Source organism: Chiroxiphia lanceolata, chromosome Z, assembly GCF_009829145.1.
Source record: "Chiroxiphia lanceolata isolate bChiLan1 chromosome Z, bChiLan1.pri, whole genome shotgun sequence".
NCBI lineage: Eukaryota > Metazoa > Chordata > Aves > Passeriformes > Pipridae > Chiroxiphia > Chiroxiphia lanceolata.
Window position 1 is genome coordinate 48,627,108 of NC_045671.1, and position 20,426 is coordinate 48,647,533.

The 20,426-nt window shown below is 35.5% G+C and overlaps 1 protein-coding gene across 16 annotated transcripts in view; it reads right to left on the reverse strand.

Annotated features, from left to right (window-relative positions):
• The window catches only part of PAM (peptidylglycine alpha-amidating monooxygenase), a 123,278-nt gene that overhangs the window by 28,921 nt on the left and 73,931 nt on the right, over positions 1-20,426 (reverse strand). For 10 of the 16 annotated variants that reach the window (XM_032675213.1, XM_032675222.1, XM_032675220.1 and 7 more), the window contains exons 8-15: positions 13,615-13,663; positions 11,975-12,042; positions 10,306-10,386; positions 10,132-10,208; positions 9,748-9,851; positions 6,733-6,920; positions 6,078-6,149; positions 5,763-5,834 (exon numbers count right to left, since the gene is read on the reverse strand). In XM_032675213.1, coding sequence (XP_032531104.1) covers positions 5,763-5,834; positions 6,078-6,149; positions 6,733-6,920; positions 9,748-9,851; positions 10,132-10,208; positions 10,306-10,386; positions 11,975-12,042; positions 13,615-13,663 — 711 coding nt within the window. The remainder of the gene's footprint in view (positions 1-5,762; positions 5,835-6,077; positions 6,150-6,732; positions 6,921-9,747; positions 9,852-10,131; positions 10,209-10,305; positions 10,387-11,974; positions 12,043-13,614; positions 13,664-20,426) is intronic. The other 6 variants (XM_032675225.1, XM_032675224.1, XM_032675223.1 and 3 more) reach the window with 1 other exon arrangement.

Below are 20,426 nucleotides of genomic sequence, written 5' to 3' on the forward strand. Positions count from 1 at the left end.
TCTCTTGTTTTCTATGTCTGCATGTCCCTAACAAAGGGGTTTACTACTACTGCAATGTAAATGTACTTCCTTCAGTTTTTATTCATCCTTTTTTGTTTTTTCTTAATCTGTCAAAATATTTTAATGTAGAAAAGTTTTGAGAGTTCAAGCACAGTTTTTAAAATCAATGGGTTATAGGAGTTTGTAACTGGGAAATGTTAAAGCTCAGTATGAAGGAAGACAAAGAATCTTCACTGAGGATTACACTTTGTTACAGATACGTGTTCATCAACAAATCAGAACCTGAGACTCAAACCCAAAGCTGCTTGCAGATATCTAACTGCCCTATTCTTTTCTTTCCTTCCCACTCAGTAATAAGTTCATGACAAGCACCAATCATTTTGTTACAATAAAATATATTTATCAGCTACTGCTAGATGACTAGTAACAAACACAATGGTTTTACTACACAGAACCTTACTGTGCTCATTTGGATATATTACAGACATTGGTAATTCAGGCAGAGGGTACACCAGTTCCATGCTAATTTCTATTTCATGCAGTACATACATTTAAACACATTTAGACTCACAAAATGACATATGTGAGAGTATGTTTATTATGAAAAGTAGTTCTGCTATCTTCAATTTTTTTCTTTTAAGCATCATTATGCTTTATTTAAAAAAACCCAAAAGACAGGAAAATTATAAAAAAGGAAAACATTTTGCCAATAACAACAACAATAAATATATAATGTTGGTTTGGTTTAAATTTGTGATATGACTTCATAATTTCTCTGAACTCTTCCTGTACTAATACAGTGTACACTTTCCATTTCTTCAGACATGCTAATGATATTAAAAGCAGTTTTTGTAGTTTTCATTGATAAGTAGCCTTTATATTACAGAAAACACACAGGAAATATCCCTCTACAGTTTTAAGAACCAGAGAATATAAACCAGGTGTCAGACGGTGAAGACTGAAACACTGAATTTAAAATTACTTCTTTCCACGCTTGTTATATTCTTTTCCTGCTTAGGTATGTGCTGAAGATGCTTTTATAGAGACTACCTTATCCTAACCAAATCAAAGACTCCTCTTTTATTTACAACTTCGAGCAGGATCACTCAGTGCTGAAACAGCAAGCAAATTCTCTGAGATTCTGAATCTTCCTAATTACAATTCTTTAATGATGTGTATCGCTCTGAGTATCTTTCAGTAGCAGTTTCTTCCAAGGTTTAATTCGGCCACTTTTATCTTACTTTTGTGCTCTATTTAAGGGACCTCATATTATCTCTGAGCACCAAACATGCATCCCAAGCCTGAAAACATCCGAAGACTTTCTTGTATGTCGGGCCTTAATCTAAAATAGTCTCTAATTTCATTCTATGCAACCCACACCAATACTGGAAAGTATTTAAACTACCTACCAAACTGAGCTCCTCTGTTTTCTTACAACCAGACACAAAATTATGACAAGTTCATTTTAGAAAGTAATGTAACCTGTGCTGGCATAAAAATACACCAAGTCTCACTGGTTGATGTTCCTTGCACAGATTTGTCATATAATATTACAAAAAAAATACACCACTTCATTGAAAGTTGCTGCTCTGCTTGAAAAACTAAATATCTGCCCATACACTGATTCTCTTTTCCTCTTCAACACCTATCCCACAAGACATTGTAGGCCTCCGTTCGCATTCCCCCACCCTTTTTTTTTTCCTGAAGGAAGTAAAAGAGAGATGAGGCAGAAAGAGGAGGAGCTATACCTTGTTCTTCCACTCAAATCAATCACAAATTTCTATCCCAGATACAAAAAAACTCATTCAGTACACTTTTATTGTATGAGCTTTTCACAGAAATGCCCAACTGAACAACTCAGAACAGATATTTCAGTTTCCCAGCTCAGTAACTATTGAATGCTGGACTCAAACTATAATATTATTTTAAATGTATGAGGTTTAACAGGATTTCAGTTAAAACACTCAGCATGAGTCTATCTGAGACATTCCATTCTTAAGTTCACTTACATTGAACTTTCCCATTTGAACTCCTGGAATAACTTGTTCTCATGGAAATCATGAAATAATGAGGGATAAGGGAAAAAAACCCACTACACTGGCAGTACAGCTGACTAATCCTGAGAAAAAAAGAACTGCTACTTTGACTCTCACTTCAGATTTCATCATCAGAGGCAAAAAATATGTAACTATTTTGGTACTAACTCCTCAGTTCCCTAAGTCAGAGAGAAGTAAAAATGTACTTTTGTAACTGTCATAATAAACATAATACTAGAAGTAAAACGAAAATTCTCTTTTCTCTCCCATATATGGATAAGTAGTATATACAGGCCTACATGCACTCTTCCAAAACAAACCCAAAATCTAATTTTTGGTTTATATGCTGCTAGCAAATTTTTAGCTCAAGCCAACCTCGAATTTTCCTTTAAAACATTTCAACACAATTATATTTATTTTACCAGGAAAAAAATTTGCCCCTTCTGGTTCAAAAAGTTTATGATTACATCTAATGAGATACCATACTGTGAGCCAGCCAACAAACTAAGTACTGGACATCTGATTAACCATCACCTGTCTATTTCTTCCTTGTTTTAAAGAAACTACTCTTGCTACTATGTTTTGAATGTTTATATGCACAGCTTTCAGGTACACCAGCAGTGAAATTTCTCAGTAGTAAAGGCTGCTTCACTGCTTGTACACCAAAACAAACCAGAACTCCATTATACTATATTATGCCACACCTTACAGCCAGGAAAGTGATGAACAAGCAGAATGAAACACATTTAGGCCTTTTTTCCACAGGTAAAGACATATAGTACAGATAGTGAATGTTGACAAAAAACCACCACAGCACTACTGTCTCTATTGAGTACAATTAAATCAAACTTCTACTGATGAACAAAAAATAAACATTCATAGTATTTGTTTTACTATGGACCTTGTGCTTCAGCAGGAACAGTAAACTCTCCAATATGCACAAATGTTTAAATCAGTTGCATTTCCTACAATAACTCACTTCCTATGAACAGTTTACCTTCACCATACAAGGATGCTGCTGTTTCAGAAACAATATAATGAGGTCACTTTCATGAAGGTAAGTTCAGTTAAATTTTAACATGACAGGGATTTAGCTTTATCTTGATGTGGAGTGGTGCTTTGCTTTGTGATGTTTACTGCCTATTTCAATATATTTGCATTGCTTATTAATGTGCTTCTGATGAGTGAAGATAATGAAATTGAAAATTTAATGTAAAAGCCATGATAATATCTGGAGGTACCAATATAATAAACTACTTGTGGCAGGAGGTACCACTAAACCTATGCCCTTGCAAACATGTGATACACACAGTATTAGCAGGCAGATACATGGCAGGATTTTTGGTTTTCCCTTTTTGATGCAAATGCCTAGATTTAAGAATACTGACATAAAAATTGTCTCTTTGAGGACACCTCTAACCCCCAGATTTGTAAGTATCTCCATGGCAGCATAATTTAACAACTATTTCAGTTTTAGTGAAGTAACAGTGTTTACTTTGGTTACCTGAAACTAAGAATGGAAACATAAATTGCTACAACATAGTGAATCATAGAGGAAAGAAACACATGCAAGATAAACCACAGAATTATGGAAAAATTGTTGAAGTGCTTTCTTCAGAGCAAATCAAAAGTAGAATTTACTGAGCAACAGCTCAGCAGCAACGGAACTAATCAAAGCCTCAGTTTTAGTAGCTCTGGGTTTTGTAGATAAGGTTATCACACACAGTATGTCATGCCAGACCATAAACGGAAAGACTTACGTCCTTTACCTCAGTGAAAGTTTGAATTTGTATAATGACCTTAGCCTCAGTGGCTAAGGTATTTTCTTCTGTGAAGTTTAGGAGGTCTCCCCTCGGTCCCTCCAACCTGTAGAACTTTCTTGTCATTAAGGCCTTGTTCAAATTTGGTTGATATTGGCTGACTCACTACATTTACTTGAGGAGATGGACAAATTGGCAGCACAACTGCATAAAACTGATTGCCTCACAAAACTGACTCCAATTGCTATGTAATTTTTATAGCATTTTAGCAGACTGTTTTTAGCTCCTGGTTTCCCCAGCGTATCCTATCAGGTGCTCATGTGCTTTCAGAACCAAAACACACTTTTTAAACCAGCCACCCAACTTTCCCTCTTTGGAGACAAAAACAAAATCAAACCTGATCTGATTTTTCATTTTGCTTTTTTTTTTCCTTTTTGCTTTCTCAGACATAATTCAACTGAAGTTAGAGCTGTATCAATATAAAATTGAAGACAGGCTCCTGTAAACGATGGAAGAATTTTCCTTAAGCTAACAATTAAGAATATGAAATGAAATTCTCTCACGGCAACTCCTGTGTTTTGGTATGTCATATCATGAACCCAACTGATTTCAAATGGACAAAACAATGCACTGTGTTTCCATAGAAACATGTTAGATGAGGATATATACTAAACAGTGGTCTCAGCAAACCAAACTGCATTGCAGAAACATGCCTTTGAAATACATTTCAAAGACAAATGAAAAAGATTTTAAAAGCAGGACCTTGTTTCAACATTTTTTTTTCAAATACTAATGAATTCAATAAAACACACAGATAACCAGAACCTTGACCAAATGTCAATGCACTTATTAGTAACATAAGGGTGAAGCAGCTTGTCAGCATAAATCTTGATGTAAATTTGGAAAAAAATAGCTCATTCTGCTCTGAAACATGCTTAAGGAGTTTGAATTATTTTTCTTTCTTAAAAAATACATCTTGAATTGACTAAGACAAATTTTGGGTATGTCATTGCAAATATTGTCCCTAGGTGTTCAACTTACCTTGAGTCAAGATGATTTTACACTCTAGAAGCTACTTTTTATGCAACTGTAAGTTAATTGAGTTAACTCTGCAAAGTGGCAGAGTACATATAAAATCTAACCCCTTTGTGAGACATTACCAAAAATTCTAAACGCTGTCCCAATCTTTGCTCTCCTTAAAGGCAAAAGGAAATTTGCCTTTATTTACTCTTTGAACTTCAACACTGTTCAATGAAAAGGGTATGAAACTGTAGCTGATGAGACATCTTCTCCTTAGTGCCAAGAAAAATCTTGACACTTAAGCAGTATTTATCTAATAGCATATGACTCAAAAGAACTTTAAAGTACAGTCTTGAAGTATCTCTGAAACATAAATAATATTCAGAGTATTTCTTAAAGGTTTATAACAGTCCTGGATTTTTTTCTGCAACTAAGTACTACACACATTTCTGCATGAGTCGTTAGGCATATATGCACATATACACAAATACAATGAAAAATAATTCAGTATTAAACATTAGCTGTACTCAACCCACTGCATGTACAATAATGAAGCATAAGAACATTTTCCTCTGTTACATATGTAGTAATACAAAGTGAGAAATCACTGAAGAGCTAAGAGCAGAGCATTACATATAGAATATATGCACACACACATAAATTATAACCTTTGTTAGAAAATTAAACAAAGAACAGGAAAACCTAATGAGATTAAAATGCACTCATAAATTTTACTTGCAAGGTTAGAGATCAGCGGTAGACTATTCTTTTTTTATTATTATTTATATAGCATTAAACCATATTAGCTTCACAGAACATTGCAAATTGTATCAATTAAAGAGAAATAAATCAAAAAAATTATAACTCATTAGCAATCAGGATATAACTTATCAGTATTTTACATTATTGAGTCCTTTACTTGACATAGAAATAAACAAGTACCTACCCTGATCCAAAATCTCTTTCTCTTCTTTTTTTGCCTGCTGCAGCAAAGAACTTCTATCACCATCCTTGGTTTCTGAAAAATAGGTTTAGGATATGATGTTATCCTCTGCATGTGAAGGGAATCCAGTATCTCTGTACTGGGGAAAAAATGCCCCTCTATAATGAACATTTCGTATTTTTATCTATCCATAGTAGTTGTACCAAACAATGCAGCAGTAAAAGAACTGGAATAAAAAGTTAAGATTTGTACTTAGAGCATAGAAATAGAAATAAACACAGAAATAAAAGATGTGCACAGAAATAAACAAGCACATACCCTGATCCAAAATCTCTTCCTCTTCTTTTTTGGCCTGCTGCAGCAAGGAACTTGTATCACTATCCTTGGTTTCTGAAAAAGAGGTTTTAGGATATGATGTTAACCTCTGCATGTGAAGGCAATTGAGTACCTCCCTACTGGGGAAAAAAATGCCCTTCTGAAATGAACATATCCATTCAAAGTTTACCAAACAAAGCAGCAGTAAGATTACTTCTGTATAATACTGTTGCTGCAGCTTATAATGTTCAATGTAAACATCCAATTCCTTCCATACGGCAGTGGGATCCTAAAACTATGGAAATGTTATGATTCGGTTTTGTAGGAAATAGACAGAAGATAAGGCAAACATTAAAAAATTGTTAATATAAAGTTTAGCACAGAAAAAGAGGCCAATCTTTAGGGTACACAGCTTATACAGCTATAAAAATGTTGAAAGCTGGAAGTCAACATTAGGAAAAAATGGACAAAAGACTACGGCACACATTTCCACCAAAATGAACAGTGGAGTCCCATAATGGTTTATTAGTTAGCAATTTGAATTTTATGCAGAATTACATTACCTCTTTATGAGAATTTTGCATATCAAAACAACACAGGGAAACACATCAGTGAGCATAAGACGACTTGAATAAAACGGATTACAAGTATTTCTCACCTTCGTGATGCCCATGTGTCATCTTCAGCATGTCAGACTTGATTGGAACAGGAATATTTGCCTCCTGTGGAATATTTCTGAACATCTCAGGGTTTGCATTCTGAGTGCAGGTCATATATGAGACAGCATGCTTGGCTTCCATATAGTACATAATGTAAAAATTACACATTTCATCATTGGCTGTACCCCTACACAACACAGAAAAGACGTGGCACTTAAAAAAAAAGGACCTGAATATAGCTGTTATTTAATTCATCCTACTTGTTTATTAGAATATTAAAAAGTAGCAATGAAATGTTTAGATGTCCCACACTAAAAAATGTAATATCTTCACTGAAGCGAATACCAAAAGTTTCTTTTGGTTTATACTGAAGAATACCACTTAGCACACGCTCCCCATGTACCTCAGAAATTCCTAACAATTTTGTTTTGATTCTACAGAAAATTGCATCACCTATTTAAACTGCTCTTCCTTCTCATTTCCCCAGTATATTCCACACAGTCCACACTGTGTGATTACCTATGCACACATTCTGATGAAATATGACAGAACTGCATCATTCATTACATCGCTATTCATACACTTCTCTGTCAATCTTGGGCAAATGTAATTTGAAATTGTTGCAAATAACATCTATGTTTGATTTCAGTGGCTATCTTCTATGACAAATCTTCGCCCTGCCCCCATGTTCAAGTGTATCCCTTTATTGTCCAATCACACTGGTTCTAAAGCAGTAAAACTTAATTTCAATACATATTAAAACACCATAAGTATCTCTTAAAGAGAATATAGCACTGTCATCTTGAGAATAACTTGTTCATAAGCTTCTGTAACAAAAACATGACTGCAAGGGGAATGATTAAACACTAGCAAAACCTAGTTCTTTCATAAATGTTGTGCATGTACTTGAAACAGAAGAGGCTCTTCTGTACTGATACATAATCCTGTCTTCAATAGAAAAAACAGCTGGTGCAAGGAAGATTTTTTCTGAAAAATATTACTTTGTGAAGTAGACCATACAGGGCCTTTTTACAACTGTGATCTCAACTGTTTTTATCTCTACCATATAAGGTGACACCTTTTATTTAGAGCTAGAATCCTGACAATGGAATAAACTGGGACTTTTAAAGAAAAGTTCCCAAAACACAGGGTTTTACATTGAGATTTTTTAATTAACTTTCACAATTAACCAGTGAGCCACACTCATAAAAGAGATACAGGGGTGGCCTATTAGCTGTTTGCAAAAGACGTCAGTGCTGACTTTTCCAGCAGCATCCTGCAGAATTCATTTATTCACCATAGCAACAATAATGACACAAGCCAGAGGGGAGACAGGGGGAACAGAGGAGAAGAGACTGTTTCAAAAGGGGAGTCGGTATTTTTCCACGCATTGAAAGTTTAGCATTCCTTGGAGGCCACAAAAATGAGGCTCTGACTGGGCAAGCTCTGCTTAAGCTCTTAGAAAGCATTAACTTCACTGCTGGACCTCCAATGTCTGTCACTGTAATTGTTTCATCTTTGAAACTCCAATAGAAAAGGGGATGTGGAAACCACATGAAACCTGGTTCACCTGACACGTGTTACTGTGTCTAAGCATTTGTGGTGGTTTGATTCCAGGTGGCAACTAAGTACCACACAGGCCCTCCCCCAGTCCTGCCTACCTCAGAGTGGGATGAAGTAAAACTTGTAGTAAAGTATAATAATACTAAATAATAATAAATAAATAACACTGAATAATAGTAATACTAAAAACACTACTAATAATAGTAATAAATAATACGTTATTTATACTATATATTTATATGTGATATAACAATTATATACACATAATAAAAATAATAAAATACTAATTATAATAATAATGATAACTGTAATGAAAAGGACAGAGACTTTTCCTATTGAAAGCATACTAGTACATTGAAAGAAAATATCCTAATTGTCCTAAGACTGCTTCTTAAACTGTAAGGATTATTCAGCAAGCAGGAACTACTTTTGCAAGTTCCAGAAATGCGACAGAAACTTTTTGAACTTGCGAATAGAAGATCAACAATTAAATTAAGGTTTTAGATACTTTTTTTAGTGTTACAATCTTTGTAAAAACCTCTTCTCAACTCATTTTGCCTCAGCTGTTACTCATCAGTATTTTAACTATTCACTGCAAGGCCATAAATCCATGTTGAATCCTTAACCCTCTACTGAGATACAATCTTAGGATGCTCGGTGCACTAAAATTTCTTTCCTTGGGATGCTGCAGCACATACTCCCAGAGTGGAGAGATTTCTGCAGGGTATCTTCGTATCTCTACATATGCAATAAATTACAGTTCAAAGAGCCAGAGACAGTTAAGAGAATATTAATATTACATCTATTTTTAAAGCTGTATCTGTCAACTTGATCTTATAGGGCTGCGTCTGCCACCTGCAGCTGAATAGCACCACTGACTAACACTGTTCAGATTTTCCTTTTTATCATTATTATTAATTTCTGGTTTGATTTGTCTTCATAAAAGCCTGTACATTTTTATGTTGAAAAAAGGTAACTGGTGTATTGGTCCAAATTTTTAAGGTTAGATTTTACAACAGGTCAAACTATCAGAATTTTATAAGCTTCTATAAACCTTCTTTCCAGAATAATGCAGAGAAATTGGGAAACTTTATTATTTCACCATAAACAGTCAATAATGTCACCTTATTAAAAATGTATTTTCTGGAATTGATATTCTCTATCCTTCTCTAAGTGCAGATCAGCCCAACATCTGAGTAAGGTGTTTGGCAGCAAAGCTTCACTGGAGAAATGTTCTGAACACTTCAGTGAAGTGAATATTCACGTAAGTAAAGCCAGTGAACATTGTGTAGAGTTAAATCTTGAATAGACTAGAAACAAAACAGAACATTCTGGCAGAAAATGTGTCTTAGAATTACCTTGGAAGAAGACATGAAACAAACACATTTCTTCATAGAACCAGTATCCCGGAAAAGCACAGTGAGGAAATGGAGCAAACAGACAAAATTTACCCTATATGTGTCTCTGTAGTTCTGCCTTCCCCACTGAACACACATCTGGCTGCCAGGATATCATCATAGCTCACATCTACCGGATGTTCTACTGGGTAGAAAGCCTGAAAGACAGGATGATTCACCACAATCAGTGGAAGTGTTTCATATCATTTACATCAATATGCACTGATGAGAACGACAGTGATACCCATGTGAAATGGTTTTTGCATCATAATCTAATTGTGATAGTAATACTTAGCAACATTCACTCCCAGTGGCACCACAACATGTACCAGTGGAAACACCAGGATGCAGATCCGTGGGCACGATTTCCAATCCAGCTTCTCAGTTTTGAATAAAGATAATTAAAATTTACAGGTAGAATTACAAAAAACAACCAACCTGTGGTAGTTGCGGACTCTGTCTACCAATCAATGTCCATTGACCGTTTCTCACTCTGTATCCACTCACTACTTTACCTGTAAGATACAGGTGAACAAGAGACATAAACATGTGGCAGTGTCAGCATTTTTCTGTTAAGTATTTGATACTCCTATGCTGAAACAAAACTCTTACCTAGTCTGTGTGTATGAACTCTGTAGGCAAAAAGGTGCATTGGAAATCTTTTGTAATGGCAGGCAATGTCTGCATCAACCACTGTTAAAATACGACAGCAATAAACAATGACAAACACATTATTTATCAAACAGAGAAAAGTTACATTACTGTACTCATTCAATATGGTTTACAAAAAGTATACCTACACTGGACAACAGACAACTTCAAAAGATAATAGATAACATCTTATATTTCTGTAGTGTCTATCTCAAGAAATCTGCAAATAAAACCCAATAAAATATAATAAAGGTCAGTTGAAAATTACTTTCTGTGATGCCGTACAAACAAAATTGGGCTGAAAGCCAGAAGTATTTTTTCCAGTGTACACTACCGATATTTAACAAAATAAAATAATACATTTGCTTACAGACTATGTTGAGGGACACTTAAAATAAACATGTAAACTTTCAGGGGAAAACTAAAATAAACTGATATAATTCTAAACTAATGAAATTTACAATGAAGGCTTGATTTGAAAGGCCCAGACTTAGAGGTCTAGGGTTAGACACAGACTTTGGTAGGGAAGTGTTGTACAGTGTTTGAAGACTAGTACTTGTGTTAGGTACAGTACATATTGCTACTACTAAGGAAGAGCCTACAGAAAAATCCCTTTGCCGATGCCTCTCTGAGAGGTGTCTGCATGTTTCCTGTTCTAACAAACCTCATGCTCTACTTAAGAACTGTAAATATGATTGAATGTGAGAAGGCAGCTATCAACAGCGACAGAACTGTTTGTCTGTCCCTTTGACCAAAGATTCTGGAGGGTGTTGAGGTATTAATTTGATATGTTTTCATATCAAATTTCATATTAAAATATGTGAAGTTTCAAGTTTCTGAGTTCACTAAACAGTTGGAGTCAGCTGAGCATTTGATCACCTCAATTGTATTTAGGCAGCTAACAATAAATGGGACAAATGGTGTTCTCAGTTATCTAATTTAAAATCATGGTATAACAGAGGAAAATGTAAAGTCAGTGTTCAACTTCCTTAAAACAGAACGTTGCACGGTAGCCTGAAGAAGGGATACTGGGACTATCCAAGCTAAGTTTCAGATAAAATCCACTGAGTAGGATTCTGAATCAAAACTGTTAGGAAACTTTCTTTTACAATGTTTTTTCAGCATTTTGACCTTTTAATCGATCAGCAACATAGGAATAAAATTCTTAAACAGCAACTCCTTACTGGTAGAAATTCATTCATTAAAACTGAACTCTTAGTAGAATCACAAGTATCATGGGTGACAAATACAGATGAAGAAGAGTCCAAAATATTTTATGGCTTTCTAGGAGGGAAAGAAGGAAAATAGGTAGAGATGTTTTTGCAAAACATTGAGATGAAAGTAAATCAAAGAAATACTCTTAGGAACCCTAAAATCTTCAAAGTTGCACAGATCATTATTGTTTTGTACAACATTGTGTTTCTACAGCATTGATTGCCTTTATTGATGTAGTCATCAGGAAATATGATACAATCTTCAACATAATTATTTTTTCATAATTTGCTTAATTAAGTAACTAATTTGTCCATCTAGAATTCAGAAAGTCTCTACTAAATTTTCTTCTTCAAAAAGTAATAAAAATAAATCAGATGTTGAAATTATATAATCCCTTTGTAGAACAATGACTCACCTTTCTCGCCTGGTGGTATGACAGTGTTCACAGACATCATTAGATACATTCCAGCAATCAAAGGCTGCCTGCAATTCAAAACCCAAGCTCTGGTAAACAAGTCCTCTGCAAGTGACACGATATGCAATACCATTTAACACCACTACTGTCTAAATGTTGAATTACATCTGAAACAGGTCTGCTGAGAAGGAAGCTGTTATACAGCACCTTCTCCTCCCTCCTTTTTTTCATACAGTGCTACAATTCTTAAAGCATTTTTTGCAAAGTATGTGAAATAGGACAAAACTATCATCTACATAATTGCTGTTCTTGTCCCAGATTTCTAAATATGATGCTCTTAAACTGGATTAGCTCAGTACTGATAGCACCACTTGTCTGTCAAGTTTCTTAGTAGAAATTAAATCTTTTGCCAACAGATACCACATAACTTCAAAATTCTTAATATTGTGAAGTATCAGGACGGCATCTACATTCGATACCGTACTGATGGAAGTCTATTCAATCTAAGGCGACTGAAGGCCCACACCAAGACCTTAAACCATCTTGTCCGGGAGCTGCTTTATGCTGATGACGCCGCCCTTGTTGCCCACACAGAAGCAGCTCTGCAGCGTTTAACATCCTGCTTTGCAGATGCTGCTGAGCTCTTTGGGCTGGAAGTCAGCTTAAAGAAGACAGAGGTCCTCCATCAACCTGCACCTCTGGAAGTCTTCCATCATCCCCACATCACCATTGGCCAATCAGAGCTCAAATCAGTCCAGCAGTTTAACTACCTTGGTAGTCTCATCTCCTCAGATGGTAAGATCGACGGAGAGATAGACAACAGGTTAGCTAAGGCATATAGTGCCTTTGGAAAACTCCACAAAAGAGTATGGCGTAATAAACACTTGAAGAAAAGCACAAAGATCAGTGTTTACAAAGCCATAGTGTTGTCTACTCTCCTATATGGTTCCGAATCATGGGTCATCTACCGGCACCACCTGCGTCTCCTAGAACGCTTCCATCAGCGCTGCCTCCGTACAATCCTTAACATCCGCTGGTCAGATTATGTGACCAATACATCTGTACTAGAGCAAGCAGCTGTCACTAGTATTGAGGCCATGCTACTGAGAACGCAGCTGCGACGGGCAGGGCACGTCTCAAGGATGAAGGACCACCGCCTTCCTAAGATCCTGCTCTATGGTGAACTTGCCACTGGCTGCCGCATGAGAGGAGCCCCGAAGAAAAGATACAAGGACTCCCTGAAACAACATCTCAGCCTTGGCCATATTGATCACCATAACTGGTCTACTCTGGCCTCAAATCGGGAGGCCTGGAGACACACCATCTATAATGCAGCTGTCTCCTTCGAGAACACACGCAGGATCACTCTCGAGGAAAAAAGGCAACGCAGAAAGAACCGTATCTTGTAAAATACACCATCTAAGGAGTCTTTCTGCTGCGCCTTTTGCAATCGGATATGTCTGTCACGTATTGGCCTCATAAGCCACCAACGTGCCTGTAGCAAAAGTGGATAGTGCCTTCCCAAATCTTCGTTCGCGAAGCCTAGCCATGATGATATTTTTTTATTTCACATGTTTTCAAAGGAATCCATACCTTCTATTCTGATGAAAAAAATAATAAGTAATTTTAAAGATACTCACTTCTGATGTGTCAGATGTAAAGTTACACCAGAGCAGTCCTTGTGCTTATCTGTACAAATCATGAAACAGTTTAATAATTAGCAACTGAAGCCCTGCAAATTATTACATATTAATAAGATTCTTTCACTGCGTAAAAAATATCAGAACAAGTTTTAATCTTATTGTTTGCAGTCAAACCTTCATACTATGTAAACATTACTCAAATTGCACAAACCTGAACATCACAGTACTGCATTTGTAGCAAAAGCCTAATACAGAGCAAAACTGTGGTGGATGAAAAACTGACTGCTTTTGTGACAGTAGAAATTCTGGATCTTCATGAACTAGCATCTGGGAGATGAAACAGCATCGTGTTTACAACAGCAGAAAAAGTTGTTTAGCTTCAAACAAAACTATATTTTGATAACAGTTAGAAAAATGAAAGATTCGTAAAAAGTGATGACATTAGTCATTAATAATGTAACTGCCAGAAATCCTTGTAATAAAGTCAAGAAGTGAACTTAAGATACCAATACAGAAAGTGATTCTGTTTAACACCGGATATCCCAGAAGGTGAGCAAAAATAGCTATTTTATTTGTTAATGTACTGTATCTTCATTATCTTATATGTCTGATGTTATAATAAAAAGATAAAATTGTCTGTGTAATTACTCAATTTTAGTTGCTGATCTGGGAGTTCAATCTTTGTTCTTTTTTAAGGAAGTTTATTATTTTTCTTATGTGTATAACAATAACAGCTGTAGTTAGAAGATGGGCCTAATTCCAAAGGAAGTAAACAGAAAATTATGAAAAAGTATCCTCTAACAGTATATGCTTCAGATGAGAAAGCGAACAGAGTAGCTTTGGATCTGCTGACAAGTGGTTACTTCAGAGAGTTTTTCCTCCCACCAATAGGTAGATTCCAAACTGAGAAAAGTAGTGCATTTGAACAGAAGGAAGGATAATGATCAGACTGGGACAAAACAGGGAGACTTTACTGATTAAAAAGTATCAGTTTAGTTTTTCAAACATTAGTTATTTCAGTCACATGCCATCTCACTACTAAGGGCTCTGTTTTTTACTCACCACTAATACTAGAATTTACTAGAATTTGTTTTCCATATGTTCACAATGCAAGTGTATAAATTAATACATGTGTTACGCATGTGAATTAGTTGCTAACACAATTTCACTAGGCTCATCATTATGGCATTTGCAAATTCTCAGCTACTTGAGCTCTGTGCATCCCACAAACACTTCTGGATTTAAAAATCTGAATCAGTAAACCTTTGAAAATAACAATAAAAAGGGAGTCTTCACTATCCACAGAAAAGCAAAGCTACAACAGTAGCTCTTTCATCAAGATCTCCTACTACTTTAGTTGTATTGAATAGGTGTCATGCAAGAATATGCACGAGTTTTCAATCACAGATAATAAATGTTTCTTTCAAATTGCCAAATTAAGAATCCAAAAGCACCAGAAAGACTAAGTTATTGGGACAGAAGTAGGGGAATGGCTGGAAAACATTCAAGAGAAAGAGAAATTAAATTCTTTGTCAGTGGTTTTAGAAAAAGTTCAAGATACGTGTTTATTGTTCATCCTCTATCCCTTCACTGTAGGAAGCTTCACTTACAATTTCAATACCTCTATGGTTGCTACAAAGTTCTTTGTGAAGTCTCTTTTGCCCCACCCTCCTGGTTTCAAACTAAATTTTTTGACTAAATTTTTGGCTATTCACGTAATACAGGTGATGCTGCAGAACTCAGTTTTCATAAGTTTAACATTGTTAGAAAGTCTGCACTAAATCAGTTTCAATAACAATTGGAAAATGCTTGCTTCCTCTCAGAACATTATCATTTGAAGTAATAAAATTAGAAGAATTAAAATGCAATCAGTAGTTTTGCGTCTCTCCGTTTTGGAGTTTTAGTTGAAAACATCACCATCCGGTCTTTTGAAGATTGCTGCAAAAACTAACCCAAGAAAATAAAACCAAACCTGTCATGTGCCAAATATGAGTCATGCTTGAAAAATTTAACCTTTACTATGTCATAGTACCTCTTTTAAAAATAGTACAGCAGGAAGAAGGAAAGAACTCCAATATATTTAAGTTTGGCAATATTAAGGTATTTTAACACTATTTACATTTTCAGACTATGAAAAAGATTTTATTCAGTATTTTCATCTAATTAGAGCAATTTCAAAATGAAGTGAAGACAGTGGTAAAGTTGTGGTTGTTACTATACAAGGCAACCATCTAAATCAGTATCAGGAGAAACACAAATCAACTTGTGGCACAAGTATTTGATCTGCAGTGCTGTTTTAAGAGTAAAATAACAGATGGATACTTTGGTCTAGAGTTTTAGGGAATTCCTACAGCAATTTATTATTTTGTTTGTAGTTACATTTAGTCATAACTTGGCTAAACATTTTTCTAACAACTACAGAATGGAAATGATGTTTTCTTGATTCTCCTTCCCTACAGCTTTGAAATACTCAAAGTTCTGAACCCTCCACCCAAGAATGCTGACTTCAGTGGGGTCATGTCAGTTCTCAGGGCTAATTCTTTTCAAGCTTCACTGTCTGACCTAAGCAAAAATACATTTAAACAATGCACAAACCAAACAAAATCTAGCATCTCTTCTGCGATCTGTCAGTCCAGCCTAACTCCTTTGATTTATTTGTTTCAGATATTCAGTACACATGCACTGCTCTAGGACAAAGAAGTTACTAGTTACTATTTACCATATGGCAAAGACTGGAAAATGCATTTTTATATAACTCAGAAATAGGTTCAAATGAAAGCAAACCGTCCATGCAGAACTTCCAACTCAAATGAAACCAGAAGTTGTGCTTATAGCCACCTTGTGTCGTGCCCAATTATAACACAATCATATTATATATTCCCAGCTTTTATTTACCTACGTCAAACAAAATCAACTATGAAGGAGCAAGATTCAGCATGGGAACAGTTCCAGGCATGGAGGAAGATATACAGCAATTGTCAGGACTTTATTATATGGACTTTACAGGTTTTATGTGCTTATAAACATACACATTGTATGTTGCCCCTCTATTTATATTTCCCGGGTGTGCCCACGCATGCCTGCTTCCCTGCTCCCTTTCCTTCCCCAGCTCCTCCCATGTTCCTCCCCCTTTTGCCTGTGTCCCTATCCCAGTTTGTTCCCCCGTTTGTCTGTCTCATGCTCCACCTCATGTTCTGGCCCTTTCCCTGCCTGAGCTGATAAAAATCCTGTGCACGCCTCAATAAAGGATTCCATCTACACCCCTACCTTGTCTCTGAACCCATCCATGCTGTGTCACGGCCCCATCCCCCCTCAGACTGTGGCAATCGACGGTGCATGTTAAAATGGCTTCAGATTTTAAATATATCCTTTTTAAAATTTGTACATGACAACATTGTAATGGTCACTCCAAGTTTAACTGCCAATAAATGTTTAAATTAGTTAAAAAGAATCACCTATGCTACTCCTGTTTATAATATTTTCTAGGAGAAATATCTCAAATACTAGAAATACTCAAGTTTGTCAAATTAAATACTCATATGTGAAGTGAAGGCAAATTATCCTGAAGAGAAACACTCTCATTCTGTAAGCTGATTTTGACAGGACTTGCAATACGAGTCTGACAACCTTCCTGCTAAATCTGTCTATCCAGATCAACAATCCTGAACTCTTTAATTACATGCATGATAATCCGCCATAGACATTGAGAGTTCCATGGCTTCGCAGATGCTTATATGGTTGGGGTTTTTTTTACTCATAAAAACAAACACTCTTCAAAACCTACTTTCTTTGCACTTTTGGTACACAGATTATAAATTACTGAACACTGCTCAAACTTTTTCTTCAGCTTCTTCGTTATTCTATTTCTAATATTTCATAGGAACAGTATAGCACTCACACATGGCAGCTAGAATACTTAAAAGCTTTCACTGTAATAGTGCAGCACTTTTTATGAAGCTCCAAACCTCTTGTTGTTTCAAAGTCAGCCTTTGATTTGTACCAGAATCTCCACATACAGCCTCAGAATTGGCTTTGCCTCACTAAAGATAAGAAGCAGCCTCAAAGGTAAGCACAACCTCTGAGCAAGGCAATTCCAAAGCTAATGCCCACAGGGAAGTAACTTTGTTCAAGCTATATTTAAAAAGCAAAGACATGCAGCACAAAAATGAACTTGAAGTCTTTGTAAAGAATGAGACAAATTCAGTATGTTGCATTCAATACTGATAGCTAGTATAATATACATAAAAGAAAACTAGCTCAATTTGTTTTTTTCATGGAAGTGAAGGTGCTTGCAATTGCCAAGCTGTTCACTCATCCAAAATCAATTCAGCAAAATTCTTTTTAGAAGTCTAGTAACATATAGAATGAAACTCTACCTTTATTCAATTTGTGAAAAACAAAATGCAAACACAGTCTCCCCACTCACATTTTCACAACTTACTTTCCAAACAGAAAGGAGACCAACAATTGCTGAAACTGACTCAGCATAATTTTTTAACAGTTGAATACCTCGTAAGGGTCACAGATGATTGATTTGCTAAGAGGATATCATAATATGTCATAGCCATGAATATCTGTGAATATGCAAAATTAATTTTATTCAAGACACTAGGATATTCAAAAGAATATCAAAGAGAAGCACACTGAATCTAATGTTCAAAATAAAGCTATAACTCAATGGCAACATACAACTCACAGACTTACGAAGAAACAGATATTTTTAAGATATCTGCCAGCTTGGTGGCCCAAAATAATTACTCTCCCCAACCAAAAAAATCCAAAACCCAACCCAACACAAAGAACACACACACCCTGCACAAAAGCAGGTACTTCTATGTTAGTATATGTAATGTGGGTATCATAATTTTTGTATGGAATGATAGCAGGGAAATATAAATCTATCCTCATGGAAAAAAATGGGAGTTAGAGAAGGAGCTGAGAATGCAAATGTTGTTCCTTGTGCAAGAAGGAGAGAGAACAAGAAAGGGAATGAAGGAAGAGGCAGAGCTGGACAAAAATCAAATAATTCCCCATAAGTTTGCTCCAAGCATCTGACAAAAATTATAAATTGCTTCAAAGAATGCAACACTTGCACACATAAAAATAACATAATGTGAAAACCTTCCATAGAGACTAAGTTAAAAGACATTATTGATAACTTCTAAACAGTTTGATTCTTGAGGATAACAACTAAATTCTCACATGTTGTGGAAAGGACTAAGACAGTAGCATGGTAGACAAATTTCTGAAAACTTTTTATTTATTACAAAACTGTATCCACTATCAGCCATAACTCCAAACAAAAATAATTTTTGCTATTGCAATATAAGAAGTGAAGAAAGCAAAGTAAAGAAATTGATGTTTTTCTAAGATGGCTCTTTGCACATATCCCATTTTTTTGTAGAATGTATTTTTGGTTTTCCAGCTTATTTTTTAATATGTTCATTTTAGACAAGGTACAATAAGCTTTATTTTGATATCTGAGCATAAAGTGCATACCTAAATAAGAATTCTTAGCTCAGGATTAAAGCTAAGAAGGGATGGAAAGGAGAATGAGTTTAATACCTGGTTAATGAAATGAAGAAATATTCTTTTTAGAAAGAGTGGAACATGAGAGTGGACAGATTTTAACTAGTCCATTTTTCCCCCCAAAACGGATAGGAACTCATACTCATTACCTTTTGTAATGACACTAGTATCACCCCCTACATCATAGTCCTATCAGATCACACTTCTTAAACTTTCATAATTTTGCAGGCTTATATCTGTGACATTTCTAAGTCCTGGAAGATATTCTAGGCAAAAAATAAGGGTGATTACTGCAGGGGGGGGTGTTTCATGGGTATAAAATTATGTCTTAATTTCAGATGATAAATCATTTCACTGTAGTTTCTCTAAGTCTGCAAGTGGATTTTCTGAGTTGAAGCTTTGACCAACAAGTGAAGTTATTAATAAAAATTTCCAAATACATTCTCAGCTAATATGCAATGAAGAATACTGGTCTCATTTGTTTCTTTTTCTTAATAACTACATACTCATATATTATACTTAAGAGTGAAAACGAACAGTGAGAACTCTCACTGTCCCCAAGCAATAATGAGCAGGCTCTCAATAAATATGCTCTCTTTAGAGATTTGTGACTTTAATTATTCAGGATTTTAGCAGGCAGAGAATCCCATGGGTTGTAAGGGTCCCTCATGAACTTCCTCATGAAAATCAATTCTTTCAACTTCAGTTGTGCATATTTGCAGATATACTTCATTTAAACAATGCTGGCACACTCAGTTTATTCCTTCCTCCTCCTCCTCTACCAATTTTGCCATTATGCTACATAATACCTTCCCTTTTTTGTTGTTATTCAGCTTACTTCCTCTTTCTTCTTCATCCAACATTTTCATTATCTCTTATCCCATGAGGTTCTCCACATTCTCATTTAAATCCTACGCATTAACATATCACAGAACAGTTCCATGAGAATGATGACCCACTCATTTTTTACTCTAGATGACCAGAGAGGTCCTAACCTAAAAACTTTACATAGGATGTGATTTACAGACTGAAAGTAAGAATACACGCATCCCAAAGGTGTCTGAACAAGGCATTTCATGTTTAAAGAAAAAGGTACAATATGAAATATAAAAAAATAAATAAAATAATCCCCCAAAATCTCACATCACAAATATCTCAAGGTGCATTAATGAAATCCAAATTTCACTCATCCCACCTCATAATGTATGGGCTGGATGAGCAGTGACGTGAATTGAACACTGGTTAAATGGTTGTCTTATTGCAGGATGGCATAACCCAGG